This window comes from Pseudozyma hubeiensis, assembly GCF_000403515.1.
Source record: "Pseudozyma hubeiensis SY62 DNA, scaffold: PHS51, whole genome shotgun sequence".
Classification (NCBI taxonomy): domain Eukaryota; kingdom Fungi; phylum Basidiomycota; class Ustilaginomycetes; order Ustilaginales; family Ustilaginaceae; genus Pseudozyma; species Pseudozyma hubeiensis.
In genome coordinates this window covers 360707-374757 of record NW_012133833.1, presented here as the reverse complement: position 1 = coordinate 374757, position 14051 = coordinate 360707, and the positions used below count along the sequence as shown (strand labels likewise).

The 14051-nt window shown below is 56.4% G+C and overlaps 6 protein-coding genes across 6 annotated transcripts; 3 read left to right on the top strand and 3 right to left on the bottom strand.

The window, feature by feature from the left end:
* Positions 1–602: 602 nt before the first annotated feature.
* PHSY_005582 (histone H3) lies at positions 603–1269 on the top strand (the record flags this gene model as incomplete). The annotated part of the gene is made up of 3 exons (XM_012336191.1): positions 603–687; positions 814–1063; positions 1167–1269. 3 exons carry the CDS (start codon positions 603–605, stop codon positions 1267–1269), a joined length of 438 nt encoding a protein of 145 aa, XP_012191581.1.
* Positions 1270–1527: 258 nt separating this feature from the next.
* On the bottom strand, positions 1528–3864 carry PHSY_005581 (hypothetical protein; the record flags this gene model as incomplete). Its single annotated transcript, XM_012336190.1, has 1 exon — positions 1528–3864. The coding sequence occupies one exon, from the start codon at positions 3862–3864 to the stop codon at positions 1528–1530; it is 2337 nt and encodes a 778-aa protein (XP_012191580.1).
* Positions 3865–4336: 472 nt separating this feature from the next.
* Positions 4337–5524, top strand: PHSY_005580 (FAD dependent oxidoreductase; the record flags this gene model as incomplete). Its single annotated transcript, XM_012336189.1, has 1 exon — positions 4337–5524. One exon carries the CDS (start codon positions 4337–4339, stop codon positions 5522–5524), a length of 1188 nt encoding a protein of 395 aa, XP_012191579.1.
* Positions 5525–7053: 1529 nt separating this feature from the next.
* Positions 7054–7600, bottom strand: PHSY_005579 (hypothetical protein; the record flags this gene model as incomplete). The annotated part of the gene is made up of 2 exons (XM_012336188.1): positions 7054–7198; positions 7464–7600. 2 exons carry the CDS (start codon positions 7598–7600, stop codon positions 7054–7056), a joined length of 282 nt encoding a protein of 93 aa, XP_012191578.1.
* Positions 7601–7882: 282 nt separating this feature from the next.
* Positions 7883–9859, top strand: PHSY_005578 (potential glycerophosphoinositol permease; the record flags this gene model as incomplete). Its single annotated transcript, XM_012336187.1, has 1 exon — positions 7883–9859. The coding sequence occupies one exon, from the start codon at positions 7883–7885 to the stop codon at positions 9857–9859; it is 1977 nt and encodes a 658-aa protein (XP_012191577.1).
* A 1019-nt stretch (positions 9860–10878) lies between these two features.
* On the bottom strand, positions 10879–13428 carry PHSY_005577 (hypothetical protein; the record flags this gene model as incomplete). Its single annotated transcript, XM_012336186.1, has 1 exon — positions 10879–13428. One exon carries the CDS (start codon positions 13426–13428, stop codon positions 10879–10881), a length of 2550 nt encoding a protein of 849 aa, XP_012191576.1.
* Positions 13429–14051: the final 623 nt, after the last annotated feature.

Below are 14051 nucleotides of genomic sequence, written 5' to 3'. Positions count from 1 at the left end.
TCCGCTGAGTTGCGCGGTAGCAGCGAGGTACTGCTAGGATGATGGTGCGACTGATGATGGTGTTCGAGATTCTCTCGATCTGAAGCAGAAGGCGGATCGGTTGATTCTGCCAAATCCGTCTTTTTCCACGAGAACAACACTCTCGCGACGCGTCTCGGCAGGCAAGCTGATTCTGGTCCAGATTTGGTGGAGAGCCCCACACACGTGACCCGCCTTCAAAGATAAATGGCGCAGCCAAATTGACATCGGGAGCCCGCCCGATTCATCAGCGGGTTCATATGCACGACGCGACCCTGACTTTTTGACTTTTGGGCTTTCTCTCTCCAACACTCACATCACCATCGAAACATACCGTCCAGCTTGCATCATCATCGGAGCAGCTTGCGCACATCTAGCAACACGCATTGCCATCGCAGTCCAGCCTCATCCCGAACCTTTTCTCGAACTCGCTCAACAAGCTGCATCGGGCGCCTCTTACCTCCAACATGGCTTCCCGCCCGAGGCCGAGTCTCGCCGACACGTCTTATCCCGAATCTACAATCTATGCAGAGACGTACGATGAAGCATCATATGCAAGCTCCTCCGAGGGCGGCGGATCAGCCATGCTCTCACGACGAGCACCTTCCATCCAGTCAGGCATCTCAAGGAGAAGATTTGAGGAGTATTCGATGCCCGATCCCAGTCTGAGTAAGTGGGCTCGCATCACGTTTCTGCCATGGCGCATCGATCTTGGACCTCGACAGCTCCCTCTGACCGTAAATTAATCCGTACTGCACGTAACACCCTGCTTCTACTCATCTCACGCTCGTACAGGTCACATTGGACAGAAGAAGCGTTTCAAACCCGGCACGGTAGCGCTCCGAGAGATTCGCAAGTACCAGAAATCAACAGACCTGCTGCTGCGCAAGCTACCGTTTGCGCGCCTTGTTCGCGAGATCGCCAACGACTTCGTGACTTCATACGAGCATGGAGAGTACGGTTCAGGGCTGCGTTGGCAGAGCTCAGCCATCTTGGCGCTACAAGAGGCTACCGAAGCTTTCCTTGTTCATCTATTCGAAGACGCGTAAGTGCTTCCACCCGTTGATACTGCGCGCAACTCCCAAAGGCAGCGTAAACTGACCCGACATCTTTCATGCACGTGTATTGTTGCTGTTTCTGTCTTTCAGCAACCTGTGTGCCATTCATGGAAAGCGTGTCACGCTCATGAAGAAGGACTTCCAGCTAGCCAGGCGTCTGCGCGGCCGATGGGACGGCCTCGGCGGCTTCTAGTCCTGCTCGCTCGTTGCTAGCTCTACGCCTCCGCTTCCCCGCCATTCGATCCCACATTATACCGCCAGAGTCATACTTCGTGCCGCTCCACTCGCTTCTCTCCTCGGCTCACATCGTCAAAATTGTGTACACTAGTCTTGTCTTGCATTCAGTCAATCTCACAGTCATACCTCGCCGCGTAATTTATCTTACTGGAATGTGTGTATTGTATGGACGATGTATCTGAAGCGACTTTGTTTGGGACAGGCTACGGAGCATCTACCAGCCAAAGATGCCATCAGTGATCCTACCAAGAACGCTCGTACTTGCGCCAGCAGCGCCAGGCTTGTTGTCGGCGGCACCAGCTCCCGCCGAGGGGGTGGCGGGCTTAGGCGAGCCAGCGGCGGCGCTGGAACCAAAGAGAGACGAGGCGGCTTTGAAAGGCGAGCCTGCGATGCCGCCCAAATTGCTCGTCGAGGCTGATGGCTTGAATGCGATGGACGGATCGTTGATAACGGACAGCGGTCGACCGAAAGCAGGGTACGAGATGTTGCTGCCTCCAGATGGCGCACCTGAACTCGAAGAAGCTCCTGTTTCGTTGCGAGATGAACGAGCGTTGCCACCTTGTCCGGACGCGATCGAGTGGTGACTTCTCTGTCCGTTCGACGCGTCGACACCTGCCAAGCCGGAGGAGCTTGCGCCCTGAGATCGCGATGTTGAAAGTGCAGATGCACCCGAAGCCGCATCGATTGCTGGCACTGCGATTGCCTTCGAAGATGCCTTGTATATCTCTGCTGTACGACTCGAGGGAAAGACATCCATACGGAAGACGGCATCGACGCCGTTGGTGAGAGCAACTTGGTTGAAATTGTCGTCCTCCCATCGAACACCGACCATACACGCGCCGGCGACGACTTCGCCGTTGCGACGAAGAGCATGAAGTGCCTGGAACGACTCCGAGTAACGAAGGCGGGTACAGCACGAGAGCGAGGGAGACGAGGGCTGAGCTGTGGCCTGCTCCTGAGCCGAGCCGCTCCCAGTCAAGTCGATCGCTTCCATCAGTTCGACGCCGCCAATGCTGGCAAAGAGCTCTAGAACAGCTTTCTCCATCCAGGTAGGGTATCCGTAGAGGAGCACAGTACGTTGCGCCATCCCCAGGGCGGTATTCTTCTCGGCAGACGCAGACGATGAGGCTCCATCGTTAGAAGATGCGAGACCCTGCGACGGGGATGCCTGTTGCAATGCGTGGGAAGATGGAGTCGACAGCCCCGAGCGTCCGGGACCGAGCGATTGTGCAGATGAAGAATCCGGATTTGGCGAACTGCGGAAATTGTTCGCGAAGGAAGACCCAGAAGAGAAGAAGGAGGACTGAGCTGCAGCGGAAGCTTCATCTTCGAGACGCTCCTGCGGCGGAGCATCTTCGTCATCGTCCTGGTCGATTGCTCCTTGTGCCAGACTGAAGGAGCTGGATGCTGCGGGCGGTGTTGAAGTGGAGCGACTGGTGCGAACGGGAGATTCTGTGGATGTCTTGCGAGCAGGCGTGGCGGATGCAGTCTGGGGAGCGGGTGTGGCGGACTGACGACCTCCTCGCAGACCGCCCGCTCCAAAGATACTCTCCTTGCCGCCTCGCCACGGTGTTCCCGGGCCGACTGAGCCAGCTCGACTGAACGTTGCGTCGTCGCGCCTGTCGTTGAAGAAGGTCGAACTGAAACGTCCAACCGGAGACGCTTGACCTTTGGACGAAGGGGTGCTATCCTCTTTGCCAGACTTGGACGCTGGGGTTCCGAAAGCGATGCTCGTATCGGCATCCTGTGTCGCTTCAGGAGAAGTAGGCTCTGCTTGGCGCACAGGAAGCTTGTAAGGCTTGACCACCTTTGTGCGGCTGAGATAGCCTGGAATGTAGCTCATGTTCTGACTCTGCTGTTCCAGATTGAATCTCTGCTGATCGATAACTTGCTGTTGCTGTTGACTCGGCTGACCGTTGTGTTGAAATGCATTGGACTGCTGCTGCTGCTGCTGCTGCTGATGCTGCTGCTGTGCGTTCGGATGATGGTAGGGGCTCCCGAAGGACTGATTTTGCTGCGGCTGCTGTTGTTGCTGCTGAGCAGAGAAGGGCGCAGGAGAGGACGAGTTGAAGCCAAACGATCCCTGGCCGAAAGAATTCGGCTGCGATGACTGTTGCTGCTGTGCCTGTTGCTGTCCGCCGAATCCTGACGAAGCGGACGACCCGAACATGTTGTTGTTCTGGGGTGTTCCGAACAGGTTTGTCTGCTGCTGCGGCGGCTGCTGCTGCTGCTGACCGGCTTGACCTGCGTTAGACGCAGCGGTGCTGTTATTGCCGAACAGCGACCCGGTGTTCTGCTGCTGTTGTTGCGGTTGCTGCGCCCCGGGGGTACCGAACATCGGCTTCTGTCCGAAGAAACCGCCCGACTGCGGTGTACCTTGCTGCTGCTGCGTTGTATTGTGGGAAGCACTGTTACCGAGCGAAAATCCGCCGGGTGTCGAGAACGCGTTGTTGAATCCGCCTGTGCTGCCACCGAAAGGGGTGGATGTTGGCTGCTGCTGCTGCTGGTTAGGCTGTTGCGGCGTCGCCGACGAATTGGAGAAGGAGAACATGATCGGCAGATGCAGCTTGACAGCACCTTACGCACTGACAACGAGCAGAATGGAAACGATGGAGGTGTATCAGCTCGCAGCGGAAGTTGCGCCTCGATGCACCTGTCGTCGATAGCGATGAAAGGCTAGATCGCTGGAGTGGTGGATGTTTTGTTGTTCTTCGTCGTGCCCGTGCTTCTTTTTCTTGAAACGCGCATTGAGAAAGCCCCAAATCTGTTACTTTGTGTCTCGGCCGTTACACAACCGTCCGGGCCACCTCCGCGCTCGGTGAATTTTGCCACTTTCAAGGGTCCAAAGCAGGAAGCAAACGCACAGATGCATGTGTGCCACTCAGCAGTGCAGCAAGCCTCCTCCTCAGCTTTTGCCACCTTTGCGTTTCTTCTCAACGAAAGTCCGTCCTTGCCCGCCCCTGTCAACTGTTTCTCTACTTACCGCTCCTCTTTCTAGAAGGAAACACAAGGGGCACACCAATATGGCCGCCACGACTCAGTCCAGTAGAAATATTGTCGTGGTCGGGGGTGGGATTGTTGGCTCTAGCATAGCCTACTATCTCTCCAAGGCCGTGGCAGGCTCGGTGACCCGAGCTGCTACCAAGATCACGCTTATCGAAGCTTCGTCAGCGCCTGCTCCTGGAGCATCTGGCAAGGCGGGAGGCTTCCTCGCTCTCGATTGGCACGGTGCGGCTACAGCAAGTCTGGCTGAACTCAGCTTCAAGTTGCATCGTGCGCTGGCGGATCAAGACGGCGGCCACGACAAGTGGGGATATCGAGAGGTGGAGACGTGGCAGGTCAACATCGACTCGAATCTCAAAGGCAAACCGAAAAACAACGATTGTGCCATCAGCTGGCTCGATCAAGACATCGTACGCTCCACGTCCAACATGGGTGGCGGAGGCACAACCGCTCAGGTTCACCCCGGTCAATTGACGCAGCATCTCGTCGACGAGTCCCGCAGAGCAGGCGTAGAGGTCCTGTTCAACTCCCAAGCTATCGCTTTGCGCTTCGATGACAGCAAAAAGGTGGACAAATTGGAAGTCCAGGACACCAAGTCTGGCATCACCAAGACCATCCACGTCGACGACCTTGTCATTGCGGCTGGACCCTGGACCGGATCGCTCGTGTCCAAGCTGTTTCCTCGGAACCTGCTGCCCGCCCATCTCAAATCTGCCTCCTCGATCGACGGGTCTCGAGCTCACAGCGTTGTCATCGAGTCGCACAGGCCGCTTTCGGCACACTGTCTATTCACAGATATGGCCTACGGCGCTGGAGGTCGCAAGGCCGGCGCGCCCGAACTTTACTGTCGTCCCGACGGTACCGCGTACATCTGCGGAGGCTCGGACGATGTGCCCTTGCCCGAGACTGCCGACGAGGTAGGCTTCGACGAAAAGAAGATCGTGGCGCTCATCGAGCAGAGCAAGGTGCTGTCGCCGTCTTCTCTGGACTTGGATGGTGGAGCCAAGTTACGCGCAAAGCAGGCCTGCTACCTTCCAGTCAGCAACCGGACAGGCAACCCGATCATCGGGGGCAAGGATGGTGTCTACGTAGCAGCAGGACATTCGTGCTGGGGCATCACCAACTCGCTGGGTACTGGAAAAGTGCTTTCGGAGCTGATCCTTGAGGGAAAGGTGCAGAGCGCCAACATCCGCGGCTTGATGCCATAGCGCCTCGCATTTCCCTTTGTACTACATCACGCAACTCTGGGACTGATGGAGTACCGAACAGCCGCACGTGTTGACACATCTGAGTCGAGATTTGATTGGGTCGTCTAACCTTGCACATTAGCTGAAGCGTGTGAAGATGCAAGTTGCCGACGATTGGTGCTGAGTTGGAACGTCTCGTGCCAGGGACGCGGCGCAACTCGGTGCCTGAGCGAGCTGATCACGCGCCATCGAAGCTCATCAATTTAACGTGACACTGCCAAGGACGCGGACACACCCCTGTGGTATGATAGTTGGTTGCCTTACTTCGTAAGTGTCCATGGATCTTCACGGTCATCAGATAGTCAGATAATGCCGTAGCACTTGAAAAGCTCCTGAGGGATCGGTTGCATGGAAACCGAGAACGTGGCCACTTTACAAGGCTGAAAGACGGCGGAAGTGACGATCCGTTGAAGCAATGCGGTCATAGCGTCAATCCACTACTCTGGCCGCCAAATGACCCACTTGACAGCATCAGCCTCGATCCTTCGGGTTGACGAATGAGAGCCACAAAGATGGATCAGGGCGCCCACCTCCTCTCTTCGGCTGCCGAAGTTGCCGACAAACGCAAGGCGGCAATCATGAACCTGGGGTACCTGCGTCACTGCCGACGATATTGAGACTCAGGCACTCGGATAGAAGGTAGTAGCTGTGTGCCTGACCATTGTATAAGGGCAGCCGCGGCGAATAGACACAGCTCGCGGCTGTCGGATCGGGGAATTTGACTCGACGTGACGGAGACCAGGAGCTGTCTTGGCAGCCTAGAATTTCCGCATGAAGCGCTCTTATTATATTTCTGGTTCAATTCGAGGGAACGTGGACACCTCGGCTAGAAGCGTCATGGTCATGACCGAAACCCATTCGATCTACTGCTCTACACTCTAGGAATGCGAAGAGAAGCCTTGCTTTGACGTCGTCATCGCCGACGTCGGCATCGTCTCCCAATGCACCGGCTGCCGAGTCCCGTGATGAACTCGAGATCGCAGTCTGACGATGATGAGAACGATTCGATGAGGATCGGATGGTAAGCATCCAAGCAACCGAATCCTGGTTTGCACACGAGGGCGCTTTGACCGACCGAAAGAACGCACCCGGGAAGAAATCATAGCAAAGTACTCGAGCGACACAAATGGTGTCTCTGCTGTTCAATACCACAGTCGGCGCTCCTCTTGCTGATGATGCCACTAGTCACACGACCGTGTCCCGCTTGTAAATCTAAGTGAAAGACCGAGGAAGCGAGCGTCGGACTGCGAGCCAAAAACGAAGGGTGCAGATAGATGCTAAACCCGAGACTGAGACCCACAGAGAACTTTCGAAGCGAAAGAGCAAGATACAGTATGGCTGGTTGAAGCAGGCTGCAAGGAGAATTTCGAACTTGAAATTAGCTATGCGCAGAGTTAGGGCGCCTAAGCGAGGCTCGCCTGGCTCCTCTGGTTGCGGTTCGTTTGGCCGCCGCATCTGTGTGTGAGCAAACCCGCCCGCAGAGCCGTCACTCAGTAAAGGGGACGATGAGGCGATACTGGCCTAGAGGGTAGACTTTTGTGGAGCGCGCAGAGGCTAGCAAAGAGGTCGCCGACTGTCGTCGTTATTAAGCGGTCCAAAGAACATCGGTCGGTTTTGCGAAAGCGTCGGCATCGTCTGTTGGGCAGATTGAAGCTTGAAAGGACCGCAGATTTGCGAGCCCTTCTCATACAGAGGCGCCGGTCACCTCTTTCGATTCTGGACTGCGCTGCTTTGGCCTTTATTTAAAATAAATTTTTTTGATCCACTTCGTAGCGGCTGATCATCCAAAAGTTCGTGCTCCGCCTTGACGCTTCGGCGGGTTCTGATTTCTTTTTTTTTTCTTCGCGGCAATGCTTGGGCCTGCGGACTACGACAATGACGGAGAGCAAAAATTCCTCACCTTGTCGCCGGCACATCCGAATCTTGACAGTCCACTGGCTTCGGACACCACTTGTGCTGTTTCATCGTCCTGGTTTGGACTGAGCTGCATCCTCGCCGCTCGTCGCCTCTGAGCTGCAGATCGCCGGCAAAGATCATTTCGGCAGCCTCGTTCCGCTCGTAGCCTACCTTTTTCTTCTTTGGGCAGCTAGCCAATGTGGGACTGCAATAAAAAGATCCCCGCCCCTTGCCCAAATCAGGCTGCCGCTTCTTGCCTTTCCACAAGCCATCAACTCCTCAACGTCCTCCCCCCGACGTCGACTGCGCCCTCCGTTCCTGCTCTTCCGACGTCTTTGGTTGGTTAGTTGGCTCATCCGAAGGCATCGATCGCTGGCTGATTGTATCCATCTGACCGTCATAATGTCACAGCCCCGCACTGAGATGGTCTCCATCTCGTCGGACAGCGACTCTCGCGACCAGCAATCGTCTTCGGCATCAACACCATCCGATCACGATGTGCACGCCGGTCCTAGCGCGGCTCAGTCCCAGGTCCTTGACGAGACCCTCTTTCCCGCCGACTCCTACACCCGCGACACAAAGACCTACTGGGCCGACCTGCCATTCTGGGAAAAGACCAGATGGATCAACGCCCAGTCCAACCAAGAGGCACGTCGCGAGCTCGGCGAGATTGGCAGCATGTTCAAACGCGACCCTCTGTCGCCCTTGCGTGCCTATTACAACAACTACGTCATCACCGGTCTCGGTCTCTTCGTCGAAGGCTACACCCTCTTCTCGATCGGAAACCTCTCGCCGCTGTTCAAGGCGGTGTGGCCGGAATGCTGGAAGAACTATCGCGTCTGCGATGAGGGCTGGCTCCACGCCATCGACTACCTCGAGATCGTCGGTATCATCTTTGGTCAGATCCTCGTCGGTATCGAAGGTGACTGGATCGGCCGTCGATTCGGCATGGTCCAGGATGCGCTCGTCATGACCCTCGGTTCCGTCATGCTGACAGCCATGTGGGGCACCTCGCTCAACGGTTGGATCATCTGCTACGCCTGGTCTGTCTTCATCTACGGCATCGGTGTCGGTGGTGAATATCCCATGACCTCGACTCGCGCCATGGAAGGCACCGGCACCGGCCGCGCTGCTACCACGGGAGACCGCATGCACCGTGGTCGAAAGGTCGCTCTCTCCTTCCTCATGCAGGGTTGGGGTCAGCTTGCCAACCAGGCCGTGCTCATCATCGGCTTGCTCATCTTCCACGGCTCGCTCGCTGCTCCCTACTCCAAGACCTCCACCCAGTGGACCTTCCGAGTCCAGTTCGGCATCATCGCCGCATTCACACTCTACCTCGCCTACATTCGTTACTACCGCATGAAGTACCAGGATGCTGCGCTACAGAACGCCAAGAAGCGTCTCAACACCTCGGGCTACGACGTGAAATCGCTCAAGCTCTCGCTCAGCCATTACTGGCATCGCCTCGTTGGAACCGCTGGCGGCTGGTTCGCCAACGACTTCTTCTTCTACGGCAACAAGATCTTCTCGGGCATCTTCATCAACATCATCACCGGCAACCGCGGTGGTCTCGAGACCACCTGGCTCTTCAACCTCTACAACATCATCGTCTCGCTATGCGGCTACTACCTCGCCGCTCTCTTGATCGACCACAAGCAGTACGGTCGCAAGTGGATGCAGGCCAACGGATTCATCGCCGACTTCATCCTCTTCATCATCGGTGCTGCGCTCTTCAACCCGCTCACAAAGCCAGGCGGAGGTGTCAAGGCCTTCCAAGCGATCTACTTCCTTTCGTCCTTCTTCAACCAGTTTGGTCCCAACTCGACCACCTTCTTGCTCGCCGCCGAGGTGTTCCCCGCTTCCATCCGTGCCACTTCGCACGGTGTTTCAGCTGCTGTTGGCAAGCTCGGTGCACTTGCCCCCGCCGTCCTGTACAACTACATTGACAACCACACCAAGTTCTGGGTGGTGTCCTGGTTCGGTCTGCTTGGCTGGATCCTGACCATGGTCTTCATCCCCGACACCACTGGTCTCGATCTGCGCGAGCAGGAGCGATACTGGGAGTGTGTCGTGCAGGGCCGGGAACAGGACTACCACGGAGTTGCCATCCACCCGCGCCACCTCTCCTTCTACGAGCGTGTGGTGCTCAAGCGACACCGTTACTACGATCCCGAGCTCGACCGTCAGCAAAAGATGCAGGAGCTCGAAGCTCACTTCCACTCGAGCAAAAACGAGAAGGGTGCATCCGACGACGATTTCCCTGCGGACGATATGATGGAGGCCGATCTTCAGCTTTACTTCCAATCCCTCGCCGATGGTCAGAACAAGAAGCTGCGCCCGCAGGAACCGAGTGCAGCTCAACATCCTTCCAAGCTTGCAGAGATCGAGAAGAAATTGTGAGACGGAGGAGTTGCTCCTTCCTGGACTCGCCTGGACGGGAAATGTGGATCATAGACACTACATTGCATGCTCTTGTGTTTCACGACTATTCATACTTCATTACCGCATTAATCAATGGCTCTTCCATCGCATGAGGATCTCTTGTCAGTCTGCTCTACATCGTCGTCTGTGCAGCTCTATCTGAAAGTTAATCAAATCGCCCGGAAGCGGTCGCTGAATTGCTCCATCGACTCGACAACGGACGATCTCTGTCTAGAAGCCTGAGCAACAGTACAATCTTTGACCCATCAATTTTAAGAATTTGACTATGATGAATGGCGCAAATTTGACTGTGAAGAGGTGAGGGAAGGTCGACTGGCAACGTCGACCGCTTTAAATCTGCGGTTTATAAGCCCATCTGAACAGTAGCTGGCACCACCGAAACTACGGTAACCGACTTGGTAAAAAAGGTTACACAGCATTGCTTGCAGCAGTTCGTTAGAACAGGTGTTCGAATCCGTCCTTCTGACGTTTGTTTGGAAACATGTAGGGGCTTGAAATTTGATAAATGGGTTTTGAAAGTTGGCTTGGCCGACGCATCTAGGCTCTAGGTCAAGCAGAAAAAAGCTACAAAAATAGGACTTTAAAACCTCGCTCATGCGAGAGAGACACGGTTCGTGGGACAGATCCTGGTAAGTTCTTCCTCCTTCCTCCTCTCTCTACTTTCCCCTAACAGGCGATTCAAAACACAAGCAAGTTGGCACTCTCCTCGATGAAAGAGCTCCTCAGCGGATTCCAGGGTCCAAGAAGGTGTCTTGAGTTGGCAGCGCCGAATCTCGTAGATTCACAATTTTTGTTCCGCTCTGCTCTTATTCACCTTCAGTTTCTCCTCGCGACTTCAGCTGTAACTTCAGAAGCTGGCTTGCGATACAGAGTCCACAGGCGATGACATTCCCACACACTGTCAGAGGCCTCGAAAAAGTGAATTGCGTGAGTTGGACGGACAATGTCGGAAGGACAGTGACCGAATGTGACAGTTCTCAGATAGACGCCATCGCCGAGGCTGCCGCTGCCGCTGCCCCTGCAGATGCTGAGCCATGCTCCTGTCCCACTTTCGCATCGTACGACGGCGAGGCGGTCGCCCCTGCCACCGTATCTGTACTACTCTGATGCGTGAATCGCGAATCCGACGTACCGGTCGAGGGCAACGCATTGCTCGAAGTGGACTTGGACAACGATCCTCCACCGCTCGTTGAGGAGGAGGAGGAAAGCTTGCCAATGTACCAGCTAGGCACCCATCCTCTCGCGTGTCCGTCTCGCTCCTGCACACAGTACGACCAGTGGTTGTATCGCTTGAACACACGCAGACGCTCGTCCTTGCGCAAGTCGAGATCGCCTTCTGCACTGTGGTAGTCCATCAGCATGATCCCGGGTGTACTCGTGCTCGTGATCAACGCCGGAGGGATGGCAGCACGCCTGGCATCCAGATTCGCGCCATTGTTGCCGGGGATGCTCAATGCAGTGGGCGTGCTCGGATTCGAGATGGTGGTCGGTCCAGACCGCGCGTGCGACGAGCCGGCCTCGGCGTCCACGATGCTTCCCAATGGCTGACTCGTTTCCAGCAGACAGCCGGCCGGTACCCAGCCGGAGGCATACTCGGCGCGGTAATTGGAATAGGTGACGCCATCATCCTCCCCGGCGCTCGCTTCGCCGGCAGGTACACTGTACACCACATCTCCCGCACCGCCTCGCTTGGCATCTCGCTGAACGATCCACCATCCCTTGGCCTTGTTGATGACGACAAAGGTGTCGCCCACGTTGACATCAAACTCGTCGTCGCGCTCTGGCATGTATGGGTAGATGGCTACCGCGTACGTCCTTGCCACCTTGCTTCGTTCGGGCAGGTCGGCTGCGGGACCGACTTCGACAGGGTTCGATGTGTTGGTGACCAGCGCGCCCGGTGGTGGGGTCCCGGCGATGATGCGACGTCGGTCAGCCCGAGGTGCAGACCGCTTCTTGGCGTCAGCAGAGCTGCCCTCGCCCTCGCGCTCTTGTAACTTGGCTGCTGCTTTCGCCTCGGCGATGGCGATGGGCGACTTGACGTCTCGAATATGTCGGAGCATAAAGACGGGGCTCTGCTCGTTCTCCTTGAGCTTCTGGAAGAGGAGCAAGGGCTTCTCGTCGTAGCTGAGACATCGTTCGGTCTTGCCATAGCAGATGAAGAGCGCGTATTTGCGCCAGTCGTCGTTGATCTTGTACTTCTTGAGCGCTGCGGGGAGCACCTTGTAGCAAGGATCGTCGAGCGTAACGCGGAACGACTTGTAAGGATTGCTGTCAGAGGAACCCGACTTGGCAGCCAATGCAGAAGAGGCTGACAGGGACGACGAGCCGGAAGCTGGGGTGGCGGCCGCCTTGGTCTTTGGCTCGGTGGTCGTGATTGCGAGAGCGTCCTTGGTGCGCTCGTCGCGCTCTGTCGCTGGACTGCTCGATGCGTTTGCGATGGTGTTGGTGCCTCCATTGCTGACGCTGCTACTTCCATTGCTAGCGAAGGGGGACGAACCGGTGCCCGACGAGAGCGCGGCAGATGCACCCAGAGAGCCGGCACGTGAGCGAGAAGGGCCGGCTGCATCCGGATGCGCGAGCGAGTTTTGATGAGCGAGTCGACGAGTTGGGCTCACCATGGAGCTCGAGCCGGCGCTGGAAGCTTGCGGTTGCTGCGGGAAACCAGGCTGAGAACCGAGCGAAGTGGGTGTAGCCGATGGAGTGGATTGTGTTGGCGAGATATCGCCCGCGGATACTGTGTTGGATAGGCCGGCAGCATACGACTGTGCAGCCGTAGTAGGCGTCATGGGCGCATTGCCTCCAATGCTGTCCGACCGGACGGACCTCACGGCGGTAGGCTTGAAGCCGCTCATGGCCTGGGCGGCGGAATATGTGAAACCTGTGCGGGTGGGCGAGACAAGACCGGCAAAGTTGCGCGAAGTCGGCGATTCGATGGGCAAGCCGGAGGCGGCGGTGGAAGCGAGATCCGGATTCGAAGCGAAGGCGGACATGGCATTGGCACTGCCGTCGTTGGTATGATGCGAGTAGAGCGAGTTGGAGACGAGGGTGATGGGAGCATCGATGGAATGAGCCTTGACACCGACATGTCGAGCGACGGACGCCATGTCCTGTTGAATGCGAGCGAGATAGTCGGCCAGCCGAAGGATCTGCGATTCCAACAGGCGGATGCGATCGTCTCGCTGACGGAGCGCGTTTGCCATGTGGGCGGTACTGAGGGTGTTTGAGGCCTGCTCTTGCGCCTCGATAGATTTAGGGATCCAATCGCCATCCTGAATGGGGATGCCAAACTGCTGCTTTAGGCGATAGATGGCTGTGAGGAGCGCGAGACGTTGGCCGACGGTAGCAACGCCGATGTCCTTGAGAGCCTCGTCGTCGAGAAGAACAAGCACATCACCGGAGATGCCGTTTGATTTGAAGTCCCTGGCATACTTTGAGAGCCCAACTGTGGAAAGCCAATCAACGACCTGTTGCTCGGACCATCTGCTGATGTGAACCGTCGGCGACGACTTTGGACTATGAGACGTCATGATTGCGGAAGAGGCGCGACTGCCGAAAGGCCACAGTCACAGCGTAGCGTGCTGATCTGATGCCGCGCCTGATGGGCAATTGAAATTGACAAGATGATACCGGTCCAGCTGCTCGATACGTTCTAAGAGGATCGAATGACCACAGCGGTCATCATTCTGACTGCTCGAGCACGATGCGGTGGTGGCGATGCCAGCCGGACGTTGCAAGGCGACGATGAGCAACCAGCTGAATGCGAGGCTGGGCTCCGAACAGCACCTCGAAGTTAAACTGAAAGGCGAGACCTCAGTCGAACCGAGCGGAGTTGATCAGATTATTGGTGCTGATGGGAGCTGTTGGGCAGCGAGGAATTCGATGGCAGAATGTGATGGTAGCAATGAAATGCATGCGCGGCGATGATGTGATTCGAAGGTGAAAGCGATGTGATGTGGGTGACGCTGCGCTGCACCCTGAAGGCTATTTCCGTCTCCGTCTCGGCGCGCGGCTCGCGTTGCGAATCCACTCACGCAGTCACATGGGCCCATCTTTCAATCCGGTTTTTTGATCGGCTCTCTCAACATAGCAGCAATTCAACATCCGCAAAGCGCTGGCGAGACGCGGTCACTGACGGCGCCGCAAGTAGTAT